This window comes from Falco punctatus, assembly GCF_963210335.1.
Source record: "Falco punctatus genome assembly, chromosome: 9".
In the NCBI taxonomy this organism is placed as follows: Eukaryota; Metazoa; Chordata; class Aves; order Falconiformes; family Falconidae; genus Falco; species Falco punctatus.
In genome coordinates, this window is record NC_137589.1 from 17,856,342 (window position 1) to 17,884,070 (window position 27,729).

Sequence of the window (27,729 nt, forward strand, 5' to 3'; positions counted from 1 at the left end):
TTTCTGAGTCCTTCTATTTATATCAACACCTGGTTTTCTTTACAGGAAAACTAAAGAATTTAAAAAAATGGTTGGCAAGCATTGGCAATATAGAAAGTTGAAATTGGAAAGGTCAATTGTCAAACTAATTTTTCCCCCCCACTATTCTATCAAACGTCTAAGGGTAACCATTAAGCTCAACAATAAGAAGCATTATGTTTGCTTTCAATTTTGAACCAAAGAAATGAAGTTGCACAAACACAAAGAAAGTGTCTTTTTCAAAAAAGTTCTTAAATAAAAGACCAAACTGAATGCCACACACTTTCAAGGAAAGAGGCAATTAGAACAAGAGTGAAACCATTACACAGGCTTGTAGTATAGACAGATATCCACAATGTAGTTTGGTCACTAAGAGAAGGCAAAAATACTACACAACATTGTTCTCTCCTGACCATTTGCTGAAGAGCTTGCACCTTCCCAGTACGACTGCGCTCTCAGTGAACAATTTCAGGGACTCAGAAGTCTATCCTGCCCATACAGTGGAGAAAACCTCAGCTCACACAGATCCAACGGTGATTCAGTAGTAAAAAAGTTCCTACAAATTTTGTGGAATTAGCTTACCCCAAACCAATCTCTTCCATTAAAGCCTTACACTGAAACTCAAAGATCAGCTTGCTTTCTTTCCAGAACTGGCAGCTTCACAAGTAGATCAGTATTCGTAAGCAACTGCCTATGCAGAAGTTTAGTAACTAAAGAGTTACCAGGCAAATTATATCATATGTTAACTGAATAATTTGAAAGTTAATAGCATTCATGGGTAGAACTCAAGTACCTGCTGTATTCTAGAAGCTTTCAGTTTCCAGTAACACATTTGTAACTTAAAATTTTACAATGAACTTGAAAGACTGGGAAGGAACAGTGACAATAATATGTGACTACATGTTCAAAAAAGCAGAAGCTACTCATCAGATATCACAGTAATTACTACCATGAACCTGAAGATGTCCTGGACCCACTAGAGTACATGCTAGGCACCTGCCACCGAAGAACTTGCACACTAACATAGAAGAAGAAACAACAGACAGCTCCAAGCTGGTCTTCAAATTAATCTTCAAAAAGTTAGGAGCATCTGCAGACCTACACGCTAAGATAAGCCTCAGTCCCAGGGGAAATTATGGAGCACGTCCTCATGGAAGGCATTTTGAGGACAGGAATATGATTAGGAAGCGCAAAGGGCAAATTGTGGGTCTACCAAACAAACTGCCTTCTGTGATGAAATGGTTAGTTCTGTGGATGTGGGGACAGCAGTGGATGCTGATCATCTTTTGGGACTCCTACACTATCCTTGCATGCAAGCTGGAGAGACATGGCTAGATAGGTGGACTACAGAGCAGGTTAACTACAGAGCAGGCTGGCTGGATTGTTGGTCTCAACAGTGTAATGGTCAGTGGTTCAAAGTTTAACTGAGGAGTCATGTTGTTCAGTGGGTGATAGTGGGGCCAATGCAGTTTAACAGCTCCATCAATGACCTGGAAGATGGGACAGAACACACTGTCAGAAGTCTGCAGGTGATACCAACTGGAGGTAGTGTTTTATCTTGAATGGATGGGCTGCCATTAAGGACTTCAGCAAGCTGGAAGAATGAGCTGAAGAGTCTTTTAAAGTTCAACAAAATAAAAGACATGTTCCTGTACCTGGAATGGAACAGCTCCACACACCAGCGCAGAGGCAGAACTAACCGGTTAGGTAATAACTTTGCATAAAATGACCTAACATAAGGCAGCAGTGTGCCCTTGCACAGTGAAGGCAAACCATATCACAGGTGGCATTACTAAAAACATAGCCAAGAGGCTGAGAGAAGTGATAGCCCTATACTTGGCCATTTCAAGGCTGCAACTTGAATCTTCTGTCCAATACTGGACCCTCAGCACTACAGAGACACTGACAAATGGAGGAGAGTCCAGAGGTTTGGGGCTGGAGCACATGATGTATAGAGCAGAGGCGGAGGAAACAAAGCTTTAAAGCCTCAAGAAAAGAAGGCAAAGGAGGGTCTAATCTGCGTTCTTCTACTAACCGAAGAGGAAGATGTAGAGGCCACTGACTTCTTCCTCAGAGATGCACAGTAAAAAAAATAAGGTGCATGGGACACAAAGTGGAGCTAGAAAATTCCTGTTAGATGAAGATGGAAGAATTCTTTACTGTGAAACACTTACAGGTTGACCAGAGAGGTCTGACATACTGGAATCTCCAATCCTAGGAATTTTCCAAGCTTTAATGGACCACACCCTAAGCAAGTTGATCTAATATAGCAATCAGTCTGCTTTGAAGAGGCTGGACTAGATGATCTTCAAAGGTGCCTTTTAGCCTCATTTTTTTTTTCTGGTGTTGGTAGGAAGAAAACTCATAAGCAATGAGATGAGACTGGACTGCTGGATAGCAAGTGACCCCAGCAAACTAACATGCCTGTCAGCATCCATTTCTCAACCTGGAGTGTTTTTGTGATGTAAAGGAGAATAATGAGCTTTCACAGTACAGCACTGAAAGCACCTGTTTGAAAAAAGGAAACCTAGTAGGTGTTAAAGGAATAGGGTGGTATTACAAATGTTATAAGCTGACTGGAGACAGCAGCAATACTGAGTAAGAGATGAAAGAAAAGATGTGTGCTTAAAGCTTCTGACAGTAAAGGCAAGTGGTTTGATGCAGCAGAGATGAGAACAGAAGTGTGTAAAAAGGTTGTGATTAAAGGAACAACAGACATCATGCAAAAGAAAAAGGAGGCTGCAAAAATGCAGATTTAAAACAAAGTCAATGCATATAGGCATGCATATGTACTGACCATGCTCCTACTTTGATGTTCACATGGAACTTTAGTTTATCCATTCCCTTTAGTATCTCTAGTCCAGTTATGAGCAATAGCAAAAAATTGTTTACTGAAGGTAGTTGTACGGTGTTTAGCTGTATTTTTCACAGTAATATTGCAGAGGAAAGAAAGCAATGTTATGCTCATTATTTTGGTCATTAGCTGTTCGCTGCATTGGTCTATGAGTATTTAATATGCTTCATTAATATGCAAAATAGCAAGCATCTTAACATTGTATTTGTTACGCTTATCACCTAACTTCTCTTTAGCTGCATATTGTTTATCTATTTAGAACCTGTTTTTGTCACTGTCTAAAAGTAAACTCTGACTTTGTAATTCCTAACAAAAACATCAAAAAGATACCATACATCCATGATATACCATGTTTGTTTAATAATAGTACTATTAACATTAATTATGCATACTATAGCAGGTAAAAATCCACTTAACTTGCAGGGAAATTGGCTATATAAATACTTTGATTAATACTTTGAGTAATGAAGCCAAACTTTTTTTTTTTGTTGTTTAAAAGGTTTCTCTTTTGGTTCTGACTTCATTCCACAAGCTTTACACTTTGAAATATATGGTTGTATTAAAAAAACCTACTATATTTGTGTATATATATATATATTTTAGAAATTTTACTATCAGAGGATGAACATTTAGGGCTTACCTTTTAGAATTATACTGAGGCCACCGTAGTAGTGATTGCCATTTCTAATTAAATATTTGCGGGTCTATGTATTTAGGAATCAGTTGAAACTATTTTTAATACAAAAGTTGTAAAAGAACATTCATATAAGTATAACATGCACTACTGTATTCTATAAAATATCAATAATAAAGACACAGTAGTACCATGCCAGACTCAGTCAATACCTTTTGAGATGGGCAGGAGGATAGATAAAGAATTTTTGCCTTCAAATTCCTCAGTTATTTGTGAAAGTTGAATTTGTATACATTTTAGAAGCTCTGTGACATTCAGGAAGAATGAGCAGTATCAGCTGATTCTGTGTTACAGGGTACAATTTCACTTGACACATCTCAACAATTCATCACAAATCTGAGAGACTATGTTTCTACTTGAGGGTAACAACTGCCTGAGGCTATTACATGTAGTTCTGGCAGGACAATCAGTATCCTGCAAGTACTGCAAAATCTTAAATAACATTTACACTACTGTAACTAATGCAATTCTGCTGCTTATTTTAACAGTAAAATTTATCTGCTTAATCTACACTACGTCATAACAAGTAAGTCCTGGTGGTTCTGTCTATCAAAGCATATATAATAAAATAAAAATACGATAAAACTATACTTGCTTTAGAAATAAATTTATCTTAAAGAACATTTTTATATAATTAACTCTACTAAAAGTTGCTCTTAAGATATTATCCCAAGGAGGATTCACCTACTTTGACCAAAGTAATTCTGTCTAAAGTAACTCTGTCCTTTCTGATGGCTCAGCTGGACAACACCACTGTTGACAAAAAGTTTATAACCTTCAATCTTTGGGTGATTTTTGATGAAATCGATTTTTAAAGTGAAAGTTGCTTGTTCTCATTTGCATCTTATGATGCAAACATAAGTGTAGCTATGGACTCTCAAAAGCATCCCAGACTGCTTAATGAAATAGTGCTGACTTATGAATTCTCTGATATGAGCAATGCAGGGAGGGAAAGGGGAAAATTTTACACATATCTGAAGTTGAACTGCATATGTAATGGCACTTAGTCAATTCAGGGTTTTTAATAACAATGTTGCCATTACTTTCTGTGGCAATGACAAACTGGGTTGGTGACCAGGGAGAGGACTGAGTAGGAGGGTCAGGACCATGTGAGCGATTTCCATAGGGATGAGAGAAGCTGGATGGAACTGACAGAAATCTGAGGGCTAGGACAGTCTAGAAAAAGGCAAGGAAGTCAGTGAGTTTTAGGGTGCATTGGAAAAGCTCCGTAGTGTTTCAGAAGCATCTGGCTGCTGAAGGGAAACTAGGAGGACTATGGGTAACTGAAGTGGAAACGGACACCAGGAAAGGTAAAACAAATAGTGAGTGATGGTAAAAATCTTCATGGATAAACTTGATAGGAATAGAATCGTTCTTCTCGCCTCTTCCATCCTCATCTTTTTGTCCCATGTTCTCTTCAAATCCCAGTAATGACAGAACTGCCATCTTGATTTCCCATATTCTTTCAGGTCTCCTCTCTTGCTTTCCCAAGCAAAGACTAAAAGACTAGGGAAAGCAGATGAATTAAGGCTGAAGGCTGTGACTGCTAGCCGGTGAGGAGACTTGCTAGACCAGGCAGATGCACTTGGTATTAACCAAGAGTACTACAGAGAAAAGTTTAGGCTAAGCTGCAGTCCTTGGAAGTACTAGAAGTAAAAGCAGAATTATATTTAGGCTTACTATAAGGATGGGGGGGGAGCAGCTTTTGGGGAATGACACTTCTAGATTTATTTTTGCAAGCATTGTTAATTTGTTTTGCTATTTTTACTGTTTTTTCTGTAAGCCTGACATTGTGCCATTTTAGAAACAAATATACGATTTTCAGTTTGCTAAGAGCTGCATATTTTATTTTTTTATTTTTTCTTTTTTTTTAAGAAATTGTTCATACGGCCCCATTTGGAATCTGAACAAACCTACAAAATGGGTTAGGGTAAAAGCCCAGAGACTCTCATTTACTGTTTATCCCACAGAAAACTGAATGGGATTGTCCTAGAGACTTCAACCAAATACTGTGAATCCTGAATCCATGGACTGTGTGCCATTAGGACATGCTGTGAAACAGCACAGCAGGAGTCAGTTACCAGAGCTGGTCTCCCCCTGGCTCATCTCTAAAATCACCTCCAACATGGCAGCAAGCTCTGCCTTGTATGTCTGAATCTCATCTGAGGACACGGTAGCATCTTTCCTATTGCTACTGTCCCAATATGCAGTGTTCTTATCCTAAGCACTGCTTGAATTAGACACACATTCCTTTGTATGAGCAAAAAGGAATTTGTGTCTGTTCAACGATAAATACCACCTTAACTACAAATATGCTGTGGCAATGGAAAAAAATAATCCTGTTCCATTTACACATAAAGCTTAGAGAAAATATAAACCCACAACACCGGGATTTTTCTTGTACGTTTTTAGCCAATCAGCAGAGAAATTAAGAGTATTTTCACCACAATGTTATTAAAACTATCACAGCAGATAAGGCAATTTCTTGCTATTTACCTCTGCAGAAGACACAGCTAAAGGGGCAGAACGCTGACATGCGACTGACCCTTGTGATCAAATACATTTTTCCCATAAAATTAAAAGCTCTAACTTCTTTTTGAACTTACACATTTTCAGTCAGTAAATATTCATGCTTTTGCACTGGGAATATGTGACAAGAACCAAGGAAGAAAATAAATTCAAATTATGTAAGCACACCTGTATGTTTATACATACCAAAATTCCTATTCTTTCACTTTTCCACTCTTTTTACAGGTAATTCCACCTGCTGTGCATTCCAAATAGTGGCAGAGAATAGAGACTACTGTATAGTAGTAGTTTAAACACATACTTTTTCATGTGTTTAAAAAAAACACAATTCATGCCTGTATGTGAGCTAAATACATAAATAAACAGTTATTTGAAAAGCCTTGCCAGGTTTTCATACCAATACTGTAATTTGAAAAAGGTTAGAAAATTTAGGGAAAAAAAAATCTTTTTGAGAGGAAAAAGGAGTGCATTTGGAACACTGAATCGATGATGAATCCAAGCCTGTTCATTAGCTACTTGTCCATAACAATTCTGTAACAATACAGCTTTGAAAAACAGTAACTCTGAAAGTCAGAGGACAGGTTTGAATTAATTGCTTAAAAAATTGTAACCAGTCTTTCCTACGACAACTCATATTTCTTAAGTCATATATGCTGGCTGTACCCTCTGTAGTTGTTCATAGGTGCTTCAGAGTTCCTTGTTCCATGAAACTGTGTTTTCTTTAATGTCAAATCTTTGAATTTCTCTTTTGTTTGGGGTGAACCAACTGGTTCACAAGACAAGATTTATAACTAGATTAAGTGGACAGTATCTGCTTCCCAGATAGATCCTATGGCCAAATTCAAACTAGCCTCCTCTTACTCCCCTACAAGTCTGCTTGTCCAGATGCCGGTTCTGATCTTTCATTTAGATACCACCCATCAATACAATGAAACAACGTCGCATACACTGAACCCTAAGCAGCAAGTTAAATTATTTGACTGGTCTATGTTTATATAGTTTCTTTCCAGGAATTACGCTCAATTAAAAGCTCAATTTAAAGGAATAAAACTCATTCATTACCAAGACAGAATCTACTCTTTTAACATGGCAGGACAGACCTATCACTGCTGGAAAAGTGGAAGCTTGAATCCAAAATGAACAACTTCTATGCTGAAACCAGTAGGCAGAAGTTTTAGACTGAGTTTTCAAGTCAGTAATGGTCATTGTACAGCTATGGCATTTCAGATGTCAAGACATCTAAGACTACAAAGGTACTTTAGGTGCAACTAACTGAACATCACAGCACTTGAATACATCTTCAGCAATCATCACATTACACACACTGCACTGTTAGACAGTGTGACATGCAGATAAATGGGAGTTAATTAATTCAAAATGTGAACTACACACAGAAAAAAATGCTCTTCATAATGTCATCTAAGATGGCCAGTATCAAAAATTATGAACAGAGGAATACTTACATCACATCCTCGCCAAGGAAACAGACCCTTTCAAAAGCTGAACCTCAGACTGAAATTCTGTTTTCTCTTCTCCATAACATAACCAACTGACACTCACCACACATTGGCAGAATTTGGGTCTGACTTCAGTGCGCAGAAATATAGATCCACGTCTATTGCCACCTCTTGCTAAGAAATGTCATTAACTGCTAGGAAACAGGGTACACTGTGTGGACTATAGAAATGATGGCTTTGTGGAAAGCAGGAACCTAATTCTCATCTTCCTATCCTCAAACTATCCAATGAATATTTAACAAACAAATATATATGTATGCAGCTTTTGGAACAGCAATCGGAATCCCTTAAACGTTAACTAAGCAAAGTCCTCTTCTGCACAGGGGAAGTAGCCATGTGATAAGTGTTAAAGTATCTCCCAAAATTCCCAATAATTTATAGCCTAGAACTCTGCAAGGTGAAAAGTTTAAACCTCTTCCAGCCAAAAAAAAAACCCAAATGTCCTGCTGTCTCCAGGGAATCCCTAAGGTATCAGAAAACCAAACAAAGCCCTATTCTCTACAGTTCTGCACAGCAGGCATTCAAAGGAGATGCAGATACTCTCTTTGGATAGGTCCTAACCCAGTAAGATGCTCTTGAGAACTAGCCCCTTTGAACAGAGAACTGACAAAGCACCTCTCCTGCATATTCAGAAGAGGGTAAGTGAAAGCACAAGGGAACCATCACCCAGGCTTTGCTCATTCCTGCATACGGCCAGAGGGAGAAGTACAGGCTTCTGGTCAACCACTGGGGAAGCTAGCAGAGCCAAGCCAAGATGGTATCTTGTAAGGACAGGAGTCGGGCTGCAGCTATAGGCTTAAGACAGGCAGAAAACATCAGCAGACCCACTGATACCTCATTTGTTTCTCAGCTTTGCAGAACTCCTTTGCCGTTGAAGCCATAGCAATATAGGAACAATTTCACACTCATTCTTTTTGCCTTACTCACTGTAGCTCCCCTAAAGAAACAAGAACTATAACCCCGTTCATTTTCAGCAAAGTCAGGAAAGAAAACTCTACCAAACTCTCATTTCTTCAGTGAACAAAGAATGAAATTAGCAGGAACTTCAGGTGTTATCCCCCACAAGTAACAAGTCGGGTGCAATTCAAATGGGAACAGGGGGCTACACTTTCAGCAGAGCAAATCCTTGCTATGCACTGCCTCCACCTCTGCCTGTCAGGGCAAAAGCTTACTACTGCAAGTAATACGGTATTTTTACATAATTTTTAACACATTCCAGTAATCAGTATAACCAGTTTTGCATAATCAGGCCTGATTATCATGTTCATACCACAGATCAGCAGCTGCTGGTAGCTGCTACAAACTTCCAACAATAATTTCTGCTCGTTCCATGACTTTTCCATCTGTCAAGTATGTGTTTTCTATGACAATGATTTATAGGATAGTTCACCGCAGCAAGGCTCATCACCAAGTTTCAGTAAGCTTATGTCATGTAGTACATACAAAGTTTAAAGAAAGCTGGGAAAATATATGTTACTTAAAATTACAGTAGCCTAGCGTAGTGTCTATCTGCAGAGGACTTGCTCATGAATATTCAGTAGGATAAGAACTGTCTCAAATGAGGGTCTGCAGGTCCCTTTTGCCAAGACTCAAGAAAAAAGCAGATGCATCTGCCTCTATAATCAAACAATGAAGCTAAGCTGTAATAAGCTACTAAGATGGTTACTCTTTACATCAGTTCTAACTTCTGCTGAGCAATCACTGATTATCACTGGCATTCGCTGAAGTTATCCTGAAGTATTTTTGTTAACAACATGAGGCATTCACATCAATGTTTTATGTCATCATCATTCCCATTATCTTCTTTCTGAATGATGAGATATCTTCATACCAGTGTTAACTTGGTTTTAGTCAAATATATTACTGTTGCATAAATGTTCAGGACAATACATACACACGAACACACTAAGACACCAAGACAACCTTGAAAAACTACAGCTTTGGAAAGCACTCATTGAGATTAAATAAAAATGAATGCAAGGTAATACATTTGAAGGTAAAAGAAAACAGCTTAGGTAACAAGTGACTCAAATATGGAAATCTACTATTTGTCTGAGTGGCTTTTAATGTATCAAATACAAAATGTCAGAATCTTTTATTTCTTCCATGTGCAAGAACTTGGAATTACAGACTGGAGAGAGGACAAAGAAAAAAATATAAATTATTGACAAGTATAGTTCAAAACTTCAAGCTTCCCTTCCAACTTTTCTGTACTACTAGCTAGTGTGGTAAAGCTAACTACATTAGCTTAGCCACTCAGTTTTGTAAAGATGCTGTCACCTGACATTAGAAACTCAGTATCTTCTGCTGTAACAATATGACAGTGGCCTCCAACATTTAGAAATATTGAAGACCTTTTATTTTTTTGCATAATTACCTTGTGAAGTCAGTCATCTCCATCATAATCACACACATCCTCTTGGCCAAAACAATGATGTCATTGCTGGTATCGTCCCAAATTTCAATCTCTGCATCAAGCTTACTCTTGACTTTTTTGAAGTCAGCCACTTGCTCAGCTATCTTTTCCTTTTCAGCCTCTGGCAACTGAGTCATCTTGGCCTGAAACATGAAATAATTGGATTTGCAAAATGTTTACGTCAGAGCGTTTTTCTATTTTTTTTAAGGAAAATCACTGCATACTATAAAATATATAGTTTAAACACACTGTGGCCTGAGCCAACTGTTCCAGCCTGAGCACTTCTGAATTTCAAAATCTATATGCTATCATTGGGTTAGGCCAAATAAACTACCTTAGTGTAATGGGGACAGCTGTGTCCATGAAAACAATAAAATAGCATGAAAAAGAATAATAAATTCTTCAAAAGACCCTTTTTGAAGTATGACTGATAGATTTTCCTTTTTCTTAAGAGATGAAGGAGCCTAAGTGTTTTTAAGTACAATGCGTATATATGCAAGTTACAAAATGCAATATTCTTTCAGGTACAAAAGAATAAATGAAAAGGTTTAGTTGCCCTAAAACTTTCAGGTATGCTTGCCCTCTCTCCTGACAAGGTCCTACATATCAAGAACCAAGCAAGACTGAATTGTTCAAATATGCATCTTCTGTCTTTGAAGACGATAAACAAATAGATGAACTTGTCAGAAATCAGTACGAGAATAAGGTTACCAAAAAAGTATCTTGAACAACAGTAGGAAACATCCAACATTCAAATAAAGCCATAGCCAAACTCGGCTCAGGCAGGACAAAGCCCTGTACTTGGTTGCAGCTTTAGACTGGACTCTTTGCAAATATTCCATTGGCTAAAATTGTTTCAAATAAAGGTTTAGTATAGCTAGAGAAGCCGTGTGTTTTGTGCAGGTTCACACTATGGAATTAACATTCAATGTATACTAAATGCATGTATTCTTCCTACATTTAAGCATTCGTGAAATATTTAATATATAAAGAGTGAAATGACTTATGAAAATGCACATGGTGGGAGAAATATTTTACTACTTATTCTTCACAAGCAAGATCATCATCCTGCTCCAGACAAGAGTCAGATACACTACCTGTGCCAGAATTGGGCTAGGAAGCAGACAGGGGCTAAGATATTATGTGGCCATATGACAGTCCTGGTCCTTCATAATATCTTCTAACAGAGGCAGTGAGGAGACCTTCTGGTCTGTTTTTTTATCTAGCACCTTCTCTCTGAACTGGTCCACCTCTTGCACCACAGGCCATCTGGAACTCAGTTACACGCAGCAACTATTAAGACACTGTAATTATGCTGCAATTAAACAATAAATACATTCTGACTTATTCTTGTTTATAAAACATTATCTACCATCCATAAAATGGAGGCTTAAGGCAGTGGCTGAATTACTTATAATTAAACAGGTATTCAGTTTAATACGTAGTGCATATGTTTTTCAAGCCATGTCATTTCCAAGATTTTATTTATGCTGGATTTCCTCTGTCACAAGGCTAATTTTCCATTTATATGAATTACTGGAAATGAAAGTGTAACTATTTTAAGGAATACTTTTCCTGTTTTGTTAAAAAAATACAAAACTAAAACACACCAGAGAAGACCACAAAACACTTTCCTCATGGCTGTAGGACAAGCTTGGTGGGAAAGGTATGAAACAGACAAAAATAAGAGTTGGGCTACAGAGTCAAGAAAACAGAAGTACCCCTTTTTATAATCTAATTTGTGGTGGATGCTTATGCTATTTCCTAACCCCCAGCTTCAGTAACTGTGAGCTCAAGAACACAGCCCTACATCTGGAAACCACAGGAAAGATGACATTTTAATGAGTGAACTGTGACATACAGTATCCTGCTATGCGCCAACAACAGTGTGTTTCAGGTAGAATGAGAAACATTATCCACTGAAACAAAAGGGCAAAGGAAACTATACTGACCTTGACTTTTCTTTCATTTTCCTCATACTGCTTTAAAACCACGTACAGCAACAAACTAAAATAATTGTATACACAGCCTTTTAAGTGCAGGTATGATTTCTTTTATCAAAACAGACAACATAATGGTAAATGTGAAATGAAGATCTAAATTTAATGACTGCTATTACGTGAGTGCAGGTTTATTTTGTACACCAGGAGAAAATAATTTTTTCATTACTTCTAAGACCGAATGTTTTTTATTGCAGTAGCAGATAACAGAGTTAAAACTATGTGAGAAGGTAAATTTTGGGGTTTTTTTCATTCTTCTGTTACAGAATAAGTGGATTTCTTTTTTCTTTTATTTCCTTGAAGTAACTCCAGAAGGCTATTTATTGCCAGTAGCTGGGAATCCCCAACACTGGAGTTATTTGCATTGTCCCATTTGCAGCTTGACTTCCCATGTGAGATTGGTGTTTCTTTTCATTTCAGCCCCTTCCAAGTTTCAGTCAATTCACTATCGCAGATACTGAAATTTTAAGATCAGAACAAATTGTCCACATAACTGTAAGAACAGAGGACACACAGGGTGTATACTTGGTGAAGATCTTGACTCTTCTTTCACTGGCCAATTACTTGCCAACGAGACCTAAACCCAAAGAACTGGACTTTTGCCTACCTTTGTCTCTAGCTACACTCTAAGGAATCAACATTCACATAAACGTATGATTATTCTCTCCAAGTCTTAGACTGACACATTTTTTTTCTTTCCTGATCCCCTAAAAAAAAACAGAAAAAAAAAAAGGCCAGACGCACACCACCAAAATTCTTACCACTTACAGAGAGGCAGGAAGGAAAGAAAAGCAACAGAAAGGAGTACAATACATTCAAGCAGTTGTTTGTTATGGAAAACTCCTTCTGTCTGAGACAGAGGCAAGCCAGATATTCTTTGAACAGGGAAGAACCTCCCTTTGAAGATTATTAAATGCTTCCTCCTTTGTAGGCTGCAGTGTGTCACATAACTATAGAAAAGCAAAGAAGAAAACTCTGTTTTTCTACAATTTTGTAGGTTACAAAGAAAACAAACATCACTCTCCTGATGGAGCAGATGAAAACTTCTCAGAGCTTTTACAGGCAAGAACACAAAACAACATGCTCTTCACATACTGTAGTTATAAGATAATGGCATAGATCCAAAAATACCTGATTCATGTCCTTGCTTTGCCTTAGTTGAGAGCTGTTTTTCATTCCACCACAGACTCAGAAGCCACAAGAATCTCTCTCACTTATTTTCTTGCTCCTTTACAGCTGAACATTTGGAAGTGAACAATACCCCTCCAAATCACTCAAAGGACAGTAAAATATTTCAATCAAACTGGTTAAAAACAGTTCCAATTCTGACCTTTAATTGTTTATTCTTGAACAAACTTTGTAGATCACTGTTCTAAAACATGCGCACATAAGCTGAGCCTGTTCTATCAGGAAGGTGAGAATTAAGACAGGCACTTAAAAAGACTACTATACAGATGTGTTTTGAAAGCCAGTATGCAAGTACATTTCTTCAATACAGCAGAGTCAAAAGTGACTCTGGTAAAGTGAGTAAAATGTGTCCACTACCATTTACAAAATGTCCTACTTTTTCTACTGAGTCAGTTATTGTTCAAGTTTGGATAAAGAGGTGAAAGAGCATGGTGGACATTCAGTAATTCATGGCAAAGTGAATATACAGCATGTTCCCTAAAGATGAACTGCATGGGTGTTTGGTACTGACAGTTGGGAGATGTTGAATTTCTTTAAGTTTACTACCTGCTGTCACCAGTTATCTTCTCCCAATTTTAAGAATTGTAGCATGCCTGCTGAAGTCCATCATTCTTTGAACAAGTTCAGAAATGCCTCATTTGTGCTGCAAAGTCAGTTCCTGTGTATTCTTAGATACCATATAATTGGATAAAGAGGTAAAGCTATTGGAAGATAACAGAACAAAATCTTTGATACTGTTCTTGCATCAGCCTTCACCAAAAAGGTTGACCAAGATGAGACAATTTCATCATATTAATCTAATTTCTCTGTCCCAGAGTAGTAGGCCTATACATGAAGAAGCAACATGTCATAAATCTGGGCTTCACAAGGGTTTTGTCGCTGGTTCTCATGTCAGCCTCATAAATAATCTAGGGAAATATGATCTAGATGTAATTGCCATTGGGTGCATGTGATACTGCTTAGAAAACTGCTCACAGAATACTTATAAAAACACATCCCAAATTGGAGGGATCCATCAGGTGAAATTCTGAAAGGATGTGCCCTGACCCTGGCATTATTCAGTATTTTCACTAATGGCATGGGTGACAGAACCAGGAGTACACATCACACGTCTGCAGTGTAAGAGGCCTGGTTTTCGATTCAAAGCAATCTTCAGAAACTTGAGAACTGATCTAAAAAAATAACAGAACGTATTTCAGCTGAAACAAGTACAATGTTTTTCACCTAAGAAAAATCACCAATATACACATGGAACCGAGACAAAAACAGTTATCAGTGGTTCTGTGGGTGGGGATTTGTAGCTGATCAAAATGTACATTTGGCAAAAAGGTAAACCTCACACAGAACTCCTCCTCAAGTATGCATACAGAAGAAAACCTTGTAAACCTTACAGCAGTGCTGGTTGACACCACAGCTGGCATAATGCATTTTACAATATAAATAGTGTGGGTGCAAAATTAAATAAGTAATTACCCAGCTGAAGAGCATCCAAAAGAGAGAAAAAGACACAGAGAAACCACTACCTTAAAAGCTAAACGAAGCATTCTCGAGTTATTTCATCTGGAGTTTAGAAAGCACAGAGGACATAGAACAAGGATCTACAATTACAAAAAAAATTATACATAAAGAAAGGAAATCTCATATCTTCTGTGTGCACTGTGGGTAAGACTAGTACTAATATGCTCAATTGCAATGTGTGAGGTATAAAGAAAAAACTTTCCAATAAGCAATCAATTCCAGTAATGAGCTAAATAGACACAGCAATGCAATTGCTCTTATACATATTTGATGTCAGGAAGAAGTATATTTATTCTACCTTGGGACAAATGGCTTGATTAGTCTACTACTTGAGGTTCTTTCCAGTCCTAAATTGTAATAGTATATAATATTATACTGCTACAACTGCGAGTCCTCCATTAACATCATCTCTTCCCTTTACTGATATTTGAGGTAACTTAAGATCAGCAAGGAAATTTAGTGCTTTTGACAGACCATGACTCCCGACAGGGAATCTATTCCCATGTATTAAGTGTCAAAATTACTATTCATAAAACATACTCAAATTTACAGTAGTTAATTTGCATTATGCTTGAATTCTTAGCATCAGGATTGCAAGCCTCTGTGTGTTAAAACTTACAAAATATTCTAGACTTGGCTTTTTTATTAACAATATAGTACACGCTTCTTGTTAACGTACAGCAGCATTTTTTTAAATGTAGACACTTAGATGTAAAGTATTTTTTAGTTGTGTAAGAATAGCTAATCCATTTGGTAGCAAATCAACTTCCTTCCTAAGTATTTTTTAATGTGAGTATCAATAGGTGTTCTCAGTGTTTGCTTCTATGTCTAGTCTCTCTTCTTATAGAGTTTGGCAAGACATTTATATGGCCTCTTTTAAAGGCTAAATATATTTTTAGACATATTAACGATTGCTGTATTTAAGATGCAATACAAATAAAACAGTAAAATAATTCAGCCTGGATTCACAATAATACATGCAGAGTCAATTCCTCATCAGCCATGAATTGTTGTGTGAACATAGTATGCAACAAATCTGAATGAAAGAAGATCTGATCTCAGGTATTTTTTTCTATGTATTCACAAAACTGTCTGCTGAACTCTGAGGAAAAAAATGTGGATGGGTGGCTGCCTGAAAGCATTTCTGCTCTTGTCATCTCTAAGAGATAAAACATTTTGCCCCTTCTTCAATATGAACATCTAACCTGTAGCAGTAACTCTGATATTAAGCTAAGTTTTTCTCTTCCCTAATTTAGTAACTTTAAATACTTAAAATAAACTTCCTCCTGTCATCAAAATGTACACTGTCTTCCAAGTATGAAAATTAACTGGGCAAATTCTTACTTGACCTTCTCTTCAATGCAAAATTATATGATAGTAAGCTACTACATTCCTCACTAGAAATATACTGATCACAATGGCATAAATTTCCTCAAGTAAAATTACTGTGTGATAAGCTTACAGAGTAACTACACAAATTAGACACAACAACTAGAGGAAGATCTAACTTTGAGCTGAGAAAAACTGTGCTAGCCCATGGATCCTCAAGCAGTACTTGTTTTTATAGTAGCTAAGGATTCAGTCCTAAGGATTTTCTTCAAGGATAAAAACCTGCCCTACAAATAATAATCACTATTGCTATCCAGTTTAATTACACAGAGAGATCACAGCATGTTGCCCAAGTTAACCTGCATCCCACAGTGTGAGCCGGTGCCATAAGCACTATCATATTCTTCTTAAGAGATATGGAATTATCTGAGGGAAAGATCAATTAACTAACGTTTCCAAGATTACCTATGTACTTGCAGTCAGGAACATAAATGCAAGGTCAAATCTCAGACCTGCTATCTCACCACTAATCTATACTCTCTTTATAGAGAGAAAGATTCTGAAGAAGTTATAATTAATAATATATGAATTCTTCCTACATAAGGAAAATTACATTTGCTAGTTAAGATGCAGCCTTTGTTACAGGTGGCATATGCACGTCACATCTGGTTTTACACGCTTTATACGTTGTGATAAAAAGAGAAAGAAAAAAGATGCTTTCATAGGTACTAGTTCCCTGTTGGAGCAGTGAGAGATGTGACACGGGAGAAAATACAACACTCTTGACAAAGCAAGAAGAATCAAGAGTACCGTTACACAGAACTGGTAGTGAGAGAGACATATATAAATAAAATTGAATTACTGTAGCTGAAATGCTCAAGAGGAAGAACTCAAGGAGGAAAAAAGGTTACTCTACGATCTTGACATATCGCTTCTGGAACAGTCGTTCTTGGTGTTACCACTGCATGCAAAAGCCTCACAATAACAGAAATATGCCGCAGAAGAGAAACCAAAACAATCCTTGCTTAAATCTTAAGATCTATCTTCCCTATACAGATTCTTCATATTGCTAAACAGATGTAGGTATAAATCTTCAAATATCAATACTGAATAGCAGTCCAAACAAAGAGGTCTTAAATCATTCTTCACATTTGCTGTAGCAGCAAACAGATTTGTTCAAACGTTTTTTAAAAAAAAATACATGAGGGTTTCTGTCAATATGTTGATTTAGTTTGAGAGGGTATGTATCTAGTTTAGTATCAAAGCTGTAATTTTCTATTAATTTGGGGGGTAATGTGTCTGGCATTTATGGCCCTGATAGCATGAACTCAAATCTAAGAAAATTATTCCCAAGTATAGTTATAGAATCAGGCTTTAAGCAATGACTGCTATCTAGATCCTTCCAAAAGGAACATTTACAGTAGCTGTATTATTTGGGGGAGAAATGGAAGAAAAAATAGAAAGGTACATCCTATAGTGTTAAAATACTGTTTTTTTGAGATGGATTAACCATAATTTATCTAGAAATAACAGTCCTTTCCACCTCCTCACCAAATTCACCAACAGTGCAGATTATGCATTATGCATGTACTACAAGGAAAAGCATATCCCAGAGATCTCTCTCCACCACAATATCTTATGCTTCTGATTCTTGATAGCCACTCCCTACCTACAACAGTTTTCAACATGTGCTTCTTGCTTAGTCATCTGGAAGTATGTGTTATTTATGGTTTTCTTTTATAAAAACATTCCATTTAAAGAAGTACTCTGGTTTACTACTCATTCTGGAAGGCCACGTGTGAAAATGTGGTCTTTTAAAGCTTTAGCGGATCTTTTGTTACTACATTGTGATAGTAAACATCTAGAAACTACTACTTCTGTTTTCCCAGCAAGAAAAAAACTTCAACTGCATTCATTATGGGATATTTATGAAAATATGCAAGCACACCGTATGTACCTCTTCCAAAAAGAATCATAGCATCTTATATTGAGAGCATTTTCAAGGAAAACCTTCCCTTTCTTAATTAATATAGAAATTTTAGCCTGTAATGTGCAGAGAATGTGCTAACATTTACAAAGAGTGATTTAAATTGAAAAGGGCAGCTAGCACATTTTAACTGCCAATTACGCTGATTGAGTAATAAGATTACATGAGGTGATCTTACACATACAGTTGTGAGATTTTTCACATGTTTTAAGAATCAACTGACAGTTAATTAAAAAATAATTGATATGCACACAGGCAACACAAGTGAACATCATTCATTTTGGTTAGTGTTTTTTCACTGGTATTTAGTGTCTTAATAAATAAAATATTTGTGTTTGTTGAATTTAAAAAAAAAAGTGTTTCCTGAAAAACTGATATGAATTAAAATACCATTTTCTTGACATAATTCTTTTTATATTGAAAAGTTTTGCTTTTTACCAACTAATTCTATCATTTATAATTTCCATTACGGGAACAATACTAGAATCAATCAAGTGTGAGAGATCTGTTATTGCTCTAGGTATGGAGCAAACAAGTAATGAAGTAGACATTTCTGGCCCCTGGATCTTTCCACCTCAGAAAGCTGTGAATAGGGTTCAGTTTTGCTGAAACATTATCTAAAGTGAAAAAAAAAATAAAGATCAATATTTGCTAAGCATTAATTTTGTACTAAGAAATTTTCTGCTATCTGAAAAATGTTCTCAGGCTCTTTAAAATGTTTGAATGTAAACAATACACAAAACCCAGTAATACAGTGAAAGTCCTCAGGTTAAATGATGATACAACAGGAAAATCAGATTCAGAACTTCCAGAAATAAAGAAATTGTCAAATACTGTATTAAGTCCTTCGTACTTCCTCATTAATTCACTAGTTAAGCAGTAAACTATAGAACAAGTTCACACATGAACACAGCAGGAAAAGTGTGTAACTCAGGCAGTGCCGTGGCTAAGATTGCAAATGTATCCCTTTCTCTTCTGTGCATAGGAACTTTCTCATGTAGATGATATTTTTAGTCAATATGCATTGCACACTTCAGTAAGACCCAGATACACAAAATTCCTTATTAACCAAGCTTCTATTAGCCCAAGATACATTTAAAAAACTGTAACCTGTTAGAAATTCATTCAGCAAGTGTAAGTATTTTTGTAATTTACATGTTCACAACTTACACTGTATGTTTCTCTTCCAGGTCATACGCATTTCTTCTGTGCCCTCTGCATATTTTGAGAAAACTATTGTGTTGAAAAAATTTTTTAATGATTCACTGCATGAATTTAAGTGGCTTCATAGAAAAAGTAACGAAGTAGCACTTTTCCCCTCATCAAACTGCTTTTAAAATCAACAGGTGTAATACATACCCTGTCAGTTTTCCCTTCGGTCTGAATACTTGTACGACTACGTGCATCATGGTCTTCTTCAAGGTCAGATACATCTTCTAGCTCCTCAGGTGTCTGAGGGAAAAAATGTAGAAAAGGGATTATTCTCTTTTATGGTTAGTAACTTTGTTATTAATGTCAAACTTATAATTCGGTCTAAGATCATGTCTACAAATACCAGTCCTGTTCTAGCACTGCACTGGTTACTAAATGCAAACTAAAATAAAATAGTGTCAGACAGCTTTGTACGAGTTCAGAATAGCCCTGCTTTAGTTAAAACACTGACTTTTAAAGTTGGTACTTAGGTATTTAAATATTGTGTCATTGCTGCTAGCAAAAGTGTCTTACAAGAAACCTTTAGATGATGAGAACAGATGCCTAGGTTTTTAGAACCAAAAGGTTTTTCTACTTTTAAAACAAGTTTTTCTACTACTTGTCCTCATTGTCCAGAAATACTCATATGCTTACCCTCCCACTTTCACATCAGACGCAGCAGATCTAGTAGGCCCTCAAAAGGGCTTAATACTTAGTCAGTGGGAGTAAGAGGCTTCAGAATCCTGGTGATTTTTATTGCTACACTTACATAAAAGAGTGCTCCAAGTCAGCTAAGTGCTCTGGAAAGGAAAGAACACCTCTTTCCAGTTTTGAATGTGTCACTTCTCAATTCTATCAATCAGCCCAAGATCCTACACTACAGGAAAAATTAAGTGGTCCTAATGTGCTACTTGTTATGTGGCATTATCTCATACGCCACTGTCTCTTCCTTCTAGTCACCTCAACTGCCATTTAAGTAATACCAGTTTATTACATGAAAATACACATTTGCATTATGGTAATTTGCTATCCTTTTCTACTGTTGTGATGTTTTCTTAGGTGTGCCTGGTTTTTGCCTGTAGGTGGATAGCAAGAAGTTGTTCTTAGAGACATGATATCAACCCATCTTCTCAACAAAGAAAAGTTAATCCCGACAATATTAGGTAAATACATTTACACTTCATTCAGCACATAAGACTTTCACAACACTGAAATTATTATCCTTCAGTTATATATCTTGGGGGAAAAAAGTAACTTTTATTTTTAGCCTCCTCTCTTAATACGCTCTCCGAATTCTCTTCTCTCTTTCTCTCCATTGATTCTTTTTTTTTTTTCCCCCATAAATCCTCAAACATGAGTGATTTGGGCCAGTCTATGACTTACAGTCTATACTGTATGTACTGTAATGTACCCACAGCTAAAAGAATCTGTTTAGGTAACACAAGTTTTGGGTAATGGTTTTTTCAATCATATGTGAGCAACTCTATCAAAAAACATTGTTTAACATATGACAAGAGCAATTTTCTACACAGTCCAGGTCTTGACATTTATTTCCTCCTTCCCACTTACCAAACATATTATTTTACAAAAATAGGCTTCATGCTGAAGTTCTGAATTTTATCATAAATAACTTAGCAAAAAAAGCACAATTAACATGGCTGTATGAAGGACACTAAATAAAACGTCAAAAGCAAGTTTACTCATATCAACAAAACACTGAACGATGAAACACGCAAAACTTTCATGATTATGAACTATTTTAAAAAACAGTATTGGCTCTGCCAATGCAATAGGGCACTCAGAAAATTTCCCTTTATCAAGTTGATTCACATTTTAAAGAACAAAAAATATATGGAAGCAGACTCAATACATAACCAGTGACAGATCTACTACTGAATGATCTATTACCAGCTTCACATCTAGAGTTCAAATTAGAAGGAAATCCTGACATCCTTAGTATCCCAAAAGCCTGACATGCCAAGAGAAAAATGACAACAGAAGGAGTATCAGATAAACCTACCAAAAGACAGACAGAAAAAAAAACAACCCTTGGTTATTACTTTTACCCAGTTTTCAATCATGCCAAATGTAATTTTTTAAGTCCAGAATTGCTATACCTTCTCATCTTCTTATTTTCACTGTCAAGTTATATATAAACAAGATCTGTTGAGAGTGACACTGTAGGGCTCTGTTATTTTATTTCTGGGTCCACAGCATGGTAATGGCACTATATTAAACTGAATAAATCCACCTGCATACATTTGTATCACTTGGGAAAGCACCTCAGTGACCAGAGGGTAGTATATGAACCACTAGACTTCGAGGTCAGTCTTAAAGGTTTAAATAGTACTCCGTTACTTCAAGAGCACCAAGTAAATTTCAGTCACTGAACAAAATAACAATAATTTCTGTAAGATAACACTGTAAGAAATAAAGAACTCAAAGCTGGTGCACAAGCTGGCAGAAATAGAATGCTGGTGGTGAAATATACACCTAGACTTCCTCAAGAAAACAGACAACTTTTGGGGAAAAGATGAGCATAATGCTACGCTGGTAAACTAGGGAAAAGGAACATTTTATTTTCAAGCAAAAACTAACAGCATGAAGAGTAAACTCAGGTTTACTCTTGGAATTAGACACAGTAAGAATTCTACAGTAGCCAAAAGCTGTTACCATGCAAAAGCGGTTTTAAAACCTGCAGTGTGGAAGGAAATTCAGATATAGTTGTGGGTGGATAGCCGTGAAATAAAACTACCACAAACTCGCTTTAATTGAAACACTTACACACACTTGTATTAGAGGACCAGTAAACAGAAAGTGTATTAAAATGGAGTAATTTTAACTTCTCAGGATTACACTGACCAGGGCCCTCAGGCAGGTAATAGCCTTGATTCATGAGAGGTTTACAGATAAAAGAAATCACTTTCTTTTCAAAGCTACACAATACTTCTTTACTACACAAAGAAATCTATTGCAATTCTTAGGTGTGTTTTAAACATTAGTTATAATTTCCACCGCCCCGCCCTCCCCCCCCCAATGATCATAAAATTGGATTCATAGTAGCAGGGCACTATTTCTTCCTGGGTGAACACATACTTGGAAACGTTTACCAATACCACATTTCCAATATAGTTTTTTTTCTTCTATAAAACATAGGATACACTATTTTGTGACAGGGCAGAATAGTTAATGATTTTGAGACAGTCACATTATTTGTAAGTGAAATTTAGGTCATATCAGCAAGAGCTTTATACCATTACCACCTCACAAAAAATTGCATATACTTACAAAAAAAGATTATTTTAGCAGCCATTGAGAGGTTTTGGTAGAACTGTATTGATACTATTTTTCTGTAAAGTAGAACTACACGAGTATTACCAGCCTACATGTAGAAACCATAGAGAGCAAAGAGCACAGGAAAATGACCCTAGTGTAAGACATCTCTAAATGACAGTCTCAGGTAAGATTTCCATAGATGAAAGCATTGATCTACTAATCTGATACAGCACTTTCAAAACTGCAAGTTGTAGAATAGGTATCTCTTTTCAGGTGCACTGGCACAGGGATTCACTCTCCAATTTTTATCTCATGCAGAACCAGTCAGAGACTAAATACAAGCAGGCTCATTTCTGAGCTCCTCTTGGCCCAAACGTCAGAATTTTAGTTTCTTTGTTTTTGTTTTAATAATGCAGATGCTCTTTTCAGGTTAGTAAAGTTTATTTGTGGCTGGGATGACAAGCTTCTCTCAGAAAGCCCACCTTCCTAGCTGGAAGAGTTATACTCTCATTGAGCTCTTTCTCCAGCATCCAGGTCTGCCAGATTTTGAACTACTAGTACTACAGAATTCAGAAAAAAAACCCTATCACTATTAAAGACTAAATACAAAGTTTCAAGCAGAAAGAAGCTCTTCATTTATCAAACCTTAAATTGCAAACCATAAACCAGAGTAATTTTCAGACACAAAGCATCAAAATTTGAGAAAAAAACACCCCACCATAACAATGAGAACAACGGTAGTAGTAATGGTTTTCTCTCCTTGGAAGCTGTTTTATGTAATTCAGTGCCAGATTTGTGATTTCTCACACTGCTTTCATAATCCACTATTTATTTAATACCTGAGACACACATGTTTATATTAACATTCCATGTGAAGACATGGATATTCCATATTGGAAAAACTGAATATAATGCAACTCTCTACTGGTTTTGAATTCTACACTCACTTTGAATGCTACGGTTAAGAAAATGTTATTGCATGGTTGAACTGGTATGGACTACCAGGGCTTGTAACACAAAATAGGGTGCTATCATCCATGAACAGAAATGTTGCTCAGGAACACTAGCAGAGTCTGAGGACTGGAATAAGAATAGAAGGGATTTGAAAGTATTGTTTAAGGTTTAGTATTTAGGGCTCTGACATAAACTGTACACACCTCTGACATAAACTGGAGTGTCAGCAACCACAAGCTGACAGAAGAGGAAGAGGGTTGGGTATACACAGTCAGTGACAGGATGAATACAAGACATAAATGGCAAATCCACTATTAACACATACAAAGTATGGAATTTCCAGTAGGAGGAATATTGAGGTAAAACGAAGTCCTGTGCAAGATTCCGTCCATCAGCAACCTACAAACTCATGCGTGAAGCACCATGGTAAAAAGAGTTTGGAAATAAATTTAAATAGGAAAATTTAGAAGAAAGTGTCCAGTAGCCATAGGAGCAGAACTCTTGAGTAGCCTCGCATAGGGGTGCAGGAAGAGGGGAGAAATCAGCTACAAGATGAAGCCAGAGCAGCCTACAAACAAGTTTATTTAAGAGCTGGCTGCAAACATGGAGGTGTGAGATGAGACAGGACACCTGCCTCAGCCTCCTGGCCCATGATTTTGAGAGAGGTGTCAGTAGTTTTGTGGAAAGCCTTTGCTGACCCCAACTAAAATGCATTCAAGTATGTCCTTATACATTTAAGACTATAATTACATTACTACTGCTGCTATGCTACACAAGTAGTGTGTATTCCTTTCCACATTTCAATACTTGTAATAAACCTGCATTCTTGATGGTTTTGCTCGGGAAGATTCAGGCTGAGGACTCAAAATCTTATTTATAGCAAAGTCTAGTATTAATGAAATTTACACCTTCCTGGTATTCAACCTCAAGCCACAATAGCAAGTCATTACTATTGCACACGTGTGATTTCAGGCTATGAATTAGCTTTTCATCTATGAAATAAACACTGATGACAAACCTTATGCTTTGCTTTTCTACTAGGATTTTAAAGTGAATCATTAAAACCAAGGCCTGGCCTTAGTCTTTAAATCTCTGCCAGTCTGTCGAAACTGGGTGCAAATGTGCTATTTGGCTTATTTGCTTTTTAATCCAAGCTTTGTGAAACAATGTGTTTGACTAGGTTTCACAGCATTTTCTCCAACACAAAGTTTTTCATGCAAACCCTCCTCAAAAGTGATTATCCAAACAACTGTAGCCAGGTAATTAATTTTTAAAGGTCACATACAACCATGAAACCATCAAACCTGCAAATAAAGGGTCTCAGCTGCTAAAAAATAATGCTGAGCCAAGTCTAAAATTTCAAGATATACAACGTAAATGAACAAAGAGGCATCATGATGTGAAAGAAGGAAGCTATCTCTTCTTATCTTACATTCAATTAAATGCTGACCTTTAAACTGTCATTATATGCTCTTATGCTTTATTTTATCTTGGTTTCAACATCCTCTGTCAGTCATTCTTTTTCACAAATGACTACTAAAATGCAGTGCAGGCTAACACCTTAACAAGAGCTAAGTTGATGAGTGATATCTTCATTATACCACTGCAAATACAGAGTTATTTGTGATATGTAAATAGCACAGCAGCAACAGAAATGCTTGTATGCACTCTAGGAGGATCAGAATTTGTCTATTATGTTCATCACTGAGAACAGAATGGTTTTAAAGAGATTCTTTCTCTAGTCTGGACATTTGACTAATGACCATATTTCAAAAATTTCATTGTGTCAAGCAGCATGTCATTCAGCGTAACAAACTATGGTAAATGTTTTACCAGTCGGCCCTCTGCAAATATTTAGATAGTGTCTGATATTTTTGTGCATTAGTCACAATACAACCGTTATCCTACACTTAATCCTGCCAGATGACAGTCTGCCAGAGAAATTTTGATGCAGTAGAGGGAAAACAAGAAATAGCAAGCATTATTTCTTTCCCCTGACTAATTTAGTAAGAACTTCATATAATTGCTGCTATCTGTTCACTAAAAGCACTTTTTAATTTTTTTGCTGAAAGCAATTATTTTGAGTGTTACTTTAAAAACAACAAAACCCCACATTATAAAACGTAAATTGAAGTCCTATGTTCTTAATCTGTCAATATTGTGACATCTCAATGCTATGGCAAATACCATCCACCCTATTTATCATTAAAAATGTTCATATGCGTATTCTTGAAATCTATTCTTGGCACCTCCTGTAAAATGAGATCTTTTGCATAGCACATTATTTGGAATATTATAAATACAAAGCTAACAAATGATTAATTAAACCACAGATTGGAACTCTTGTCTTTGACAGCAGTATTGTCACCAACTGCTGGCAAGGAATTTGTCATCAAGTGATAGTAAAATCACTATCCTGCCATAGCCTGTACACATTACAGATAGTACATTTTCAAATACAGGTGATAAAACTCCTCTTGCTATTAACAGAGAAAACTGTGCAAAAGATTATTTATTTAAGCTGTAATTTCAGGTGAAATTAGTGGTGAGAACATAAACTTCAATAAAGACCAATCAGTTTGTTCAATGGTAAGAATAAGTTATGACCTTCAACACTGAAAGATTAAAGAATTTTCAGTAAGAAAAAAATATTACATTATATGGTAAGGAGTTGAGGTTTTTAAAATAATAAATGACACGAACTCACATTACGGGCCAAAAGTTACCTTATTACTCCTAGATGCTAGGAGGTTTTGCTTGCTTATTTAACAATAACCCAACTTACAACATTCTGCTCCAGGAAATTAAGACAAAATTAATCACCATTAAAAACACCTAGATAGATCAATAGCCTGTCTCCATGTGACAACTCCTGTGTTTTCAGTTCTCACGGAACATACATTAAGATAACGGTCTTCTCAATAAACGGCCTGGGAGACAGGAAGGATGTGAGCAGAGGAAATGTAACTGAAAAGCTTAAAGTGAAATTTTTAAGGACTGCCTTCAGGAAGTATTTTTAAAGTAAAAACTGTGAAGTTGTCACAGCTGAGTAAGTTGGCACAGTTTTAGCACCTATTTTCTATCCTAAGTTACAACTCTCTTGCTGAAAACCTGTATTACAGCCCTGTTTTCATTCCTTCTTCCTTGAAGTTTGGGTGTACCTCTTGAAGCACTGATGGCGCTTTGTAGGTGTGCCACTCTTTCATAATACCTAGAACAATTCTAGGAGTTTTACTCCTGAAAATACTGACCTAGTTATGCTGTGTAAGAGCACTGAACACATGTTTAAATCTAAAATGTTGGGGGAAGCTTGAAAGTTGCCTGAGAATCCAAACTAGTAATGGTACTGTAACCAAAAGGGTCAATAGATACAAGGTTAAGTTAAGTTTTATAGACAAAGTGGCAGTTTTCATGGAACAAAACAGCGTAATCAGAAAAGAAGCTAAGATTTCAGTAGTACAAATTATTCATTTGTACTCATACTGAGGACTCACTTGGGAACCTGAAAGCTTATTTACTTTTTCCCAATTCTTTCATTTCAAGGAAGCACTTTTTTGGTATGATATCTTAAAAAATAACTTTAAATCCCAAATAGGAACAACAGAAAATACGATCAAACGTAGCTATTAGAATCACACACCTCTGTTGTAACTGAAGTCCCTGTCTTCACTCCATTAAAAACATGACAACTGATACAGACCTCCACACAAAGTGTGTCCTTTGCTTATGCTCATGAAGTAGGAAACCACAACATGGCTTAGAAGATTCCATTTTAAACTCAGAAAATTAATAATTCAAAAGAACAGAACAGCAGTTTTCAATACAAGTGATTTGGTTCTGCTAATCTAAAATGTATTCTGTTTCCTCTCCTAGGTTGACATACATTTGCTCCATCTAGTGGGAAGCTAATCAATACATTTCATTTACAATGAAAATACTTTAGTTGTTTGAAAACAGACAGGGAAAAGCCAGCTGAGCCACTGTTCTCACTTGTGCCACTAATACTTATAAAGTAAATTATATATGGCCTACCAACCTTATAGTCGTGTTTGAAATACAAGACTATTTCTACACATTACTCCAACATTTGAAAATGAAAAGAGAATAGAATTTCTTTTCTCTATCACATCTGTATGCATTTAAAGTAGTCTAAATAGCCAGTACTGTAGGACTGGTTAACTCCAAAGGCAACCAAACAGATGCTTTGCATTTTGGCTTCAAAATTCTTAATGGTTCCATTTTCAAAAAATGGACAGAA

At 36.5% G+C, this 27,729-nt stretch overlaps 1 protein-coding gene across 3 annotated transcripts in view; it reads right to left on the reverse strand.

The window, feature by feature from the left end:
• The window catches only part of CTNNA3 (catenin alpha 3), a 523,251-nt gene that overhangs the window by 65,016 nt on the left and 430,506 nt on the right, over window positions 1–27,729 (reverse strand). For all 3 annotated transcript variants that reach the window (XM_080402757.1, XM_080402758.1, XM_080402756.1), the window contains 2 exons: window positions 19,410–19,502; window positions 9,990–10,171 (listed from right to left, as the gene is read on the reverse strand). In XM_080402757.1, the coding sequence (XP_080258883.1) occupies window positions 9,990–10,171; window positions 19,410–19,502 (275 nt within the window). The remainder of the gene's footprint in view (window positions 1–9,989; window positions 10,172–19,409; window positions 19,503–27,729) is intronic.